The 3543-nt window shown below is 20.3% G+C and overlaps 1 protein-coding gene across 1 annotated transcript; it reads right to left on the reverse strand.

The window, feature by feature from the left end:
- Positions 1–1370: 1370 nt before the first annotated feature.
- Positions 1371–1853, reverse strand: PCYB_002710 (hypothetical protein; the record flags this gene model as incomplete). Its single annotated transcript, XM_004227692.1, has 2 exons — positions 1371–1756; positions 1802–1853. 2 exons carry the CDS (start codon positions 1851–1853, stop codon positions 1371–1373), a joined length of 438 nt encoding a protein of 145 aa, XP_004227740.1.
- Positions 1854–3543: the final 1690 nt, after the last annotated feature.

Genomic DNA, 3543 nt, shown 5'->3' on the forward strand with positions numbered 1-3543 from the left:
CAATAATTTTCTGTAGTATCATATTATATATTCTTTGAATATTATTATATATTATATCATATTGCAAATCAGTGGATTTATTTTAACATGAGGAAAGCTTTTATGTTGATATGGTAACTAACTGTAGCTGCAATTATATATATAAAATTAATGTATATATATACATTTAACATATATAATTTGTTAAAAGAATTATACCGTATATGTTATTAATATAATGTATAGTTAAACACACGTATGTATAAATTTTAATGTAATCAACTTGATACTTACTAAAATGAATATTTAAATTAGAATAATTATATAATCATATATATTTAATTATCTAATACTTATTGTTTAACAATTACTATATCTTTTTTTTTGGTTGTTGCCATTCTTCCAGTTATAAAAGGAAAAACAGCAATATTTTGTGTTCATAAAAATAAAAAATATTGTTACATATATAATAAAATAGTCTTTATAATATTAAATAAATGAACTTTCTTTTCTCTTGATATATTATATAAAAATATATGCTTTATTAAATATGTCATATATTAATTATTTTAGTAATGTTTTATAATTATATATATTAAATTTTTTTTTTCTTCTGTACGTATTATTTTATGCCTTTAATATATTCGTGATTTTTATATTATTTTTTTATTTTCTTCTTTTGTTCATTCTTAATTGAGGTTATCATTTTAATATACATTTCCTGTGCTTTCTTCAGGATATTTATGAATTTTATTTTTATTTCTTTTATATTATAAAAATCAGATAATATATTTTTTAAATTATTCAATGTAATTATGAAAATAAATCCATATTCATATCTAAAATAAAAGAGAACTTTCATTAAGGACCATAGGTTCCTTCATATCCTATGGTCATAATAATTTAAATTCTTATGAGGAAGCCCATCATATAACAATTCACTTTCTCCACCTACTTAGAAATTTCTATGTATTCTTCTTCTATCTCCTCCTAAACCAGAATGTACCAATTCTTTTGCTGGATAAACCTGATAAAAAGTAGATTTAATGATATAATGTCGTCTTTATACTTTAATGGGTTAAATTTTTTTTTAACACAATTACACAGTATAGTTTGTATTTTTAAATGAAATTATATATTAACCTTATATAATAAGGCTAAAATAGATGATGCTCCTGCTACTGTGTCAAGAGCTGTGGATACAGTATATGACGTAAGATCACCTTGTTTTTCATATTAAGGCAGAATTAAAGATGTATGTTCAACTGGGTTCTTATCTTCAAACAAAAATAATAATGAAGGTTTACGTTGTTCTTCAGAAGCAACGGGTTGTACTGGCTCTTCTTTTACATATATTTCACATATAGACATTTATGTATTTTTTATACCATCTAATGAAGGTATTTATCTTTTAGGTCTTCATTATTCTGAATATACAATTTATATGTATCCCTAAACTTCTCTAATCTTGAACATGTATTTTTATGCTTTTCATAACCTGCTTCATACAGACAGTAATTCTGCTGCATACCATCATATGTCTTAACACATTCACAAATATATTTTCGACAAGGAGTACTAATTGGTTCATCTTGATTCATTAATGTTGATCTAATGATTGCCGTATTACTATCAAAAATATCTAATAATGATACTTTTATTGCTTCAATAAATTTAATATCTGGATAATAGTAACATTTTTTAATATTTTTTTTACTACTCATTTCATAATCACACATTTCAAAATATTTATCAATAAAATCATAAGTAATTTTACCTTTATCAAAAAAGTATATAGCCAATAAAATGTTACAACGATCACTTAAAAACTCGTAATCATAGCGATTTAAGGAATAATGTTCTAAATTTCTCATAAGTTTTCTACAAATATCTTTCTGCTTATGTACATCCCCACTCTTAACATTCTTTGTTATTGAATATCATAATGCATCATACATATTACTACTTTTATCAACATATTTATTACTATTAAATTTATCATACATTTCCCAACTATCTTTTAAAAAGGGATACTAAAAATAAAATGAATAAATATTTATTTCAATAAAATAGTACGTTTAATCACTAAAAAGGATTATAGATTTTATTAATTAATATAAGTAAAATTTTTAAAAAAATGAAATAACAAAAACGAAACTTCTTTTTTCCATTATCCTATGTCTAATATATCGTCTCACATTTTTATTATATTAAATGATAAAATATATTTCAGTATAAATGTATAAAAGTAATTTGTCACAAAACTAATAATTCGATTTAACACTTTGCTTGATATTAAATTTCATATAAATATGTGTATGCATATACATATTTTTCATAAAAAATACCTCAGTTATTTTAATGAATATATGAAGTTAGCAATAATAATATAAAATATGTAAAAAATATTATAAAGAATAGCATTATAATTTTTCAATCATTATGTTGTTATAATATATTTTGATGAGTTATTTATAAATTTTTCCATAAATATTTAAAATACCTTAAACTTGATTTATTAGTGTATATCGGCTAATATATTAAAAATGTGAATAAAATTATTTTGTATATATGATTATTAACATATAATTGGTTATTTTAATATATATTCATGTACATGCGTGTAAGAATGTATTATGAATAATGTTATTCCTAATTAATTAAATTTTTGCATTATACTAATATCATAAAACATTTCTTAATAAATAAGAATATACATTTTATTATATAGATTTATGTGATATACAAAAGCGGCAAAAATAAATAATTTAAATGATTGCTTAAATGTAATCCTAATACCATGTTAATCAAATATTATATTATTTTTTAAAAATTATTATTACATCGCTAAAGGTTTTCTTATGAATATGTTATTACATAATTTATAATTTACAGAATCATTGTACATACATATTTTATTTTTTCTTATACATATATATAATGATATTATGCGTTTTTTCGTCTGTAAAAAAGAGATAATATAGCGAAGCATTCAATGGATTTATTTTAAAATTAATTGTATGTGTAAAAAAAGAATAATATTTACTGTGAAAATTTCGAAAGCCTAATACACTATGAAAAACAAAAAAAGAATTTTCATAAAAAGAAATTACAGAAATGAAATAAGTAAGGTATGATGCTTTGTTAAACGTATTAACTATTGAAAATTAACGTGTAATTTATATAAGAACAAAAATTTTTCCTTGTTTAATACATATTTAATGTAATTTTTTTATATAGAAAATAATAGGGTGAAAACAATATATACAATAATATATTAATGTTACATTGTATATTCTTGGTAATTTGCATATAAAAACTAAAAATATGATACAGTAAGTAATATATTATATGATTTTAAAATATATATTATTGAAAAGGAAAGAAAATAAAGGAATATTTAATAATTCCTTTAAATTTAAATCTCTATATTATAGATTAAATGTTTTATTACAGCTTTAAAAATTAATCATTAACACAGTATGTTTTTTAATTATGAATATGCTATTGTATAATTTCTAATGTAATAAATGGAAAAAAAATAATATAATAATAACTTTCGTT

Source organism: Plasmodium cynomolgi, assembly GCF_000321355.1.
Source record: "Plasmodium cynomolgi strain B DNA, scaffold: 0155, whole genome shotgun sequence".
In the NCBI taxonomy this organism is placed as follows: Eukaryota; Apicomplexa; class Aconoidasida; order Haemosporida; family Plasmodiidae; genus Plasmodium; species Plasmodium cynomolgi.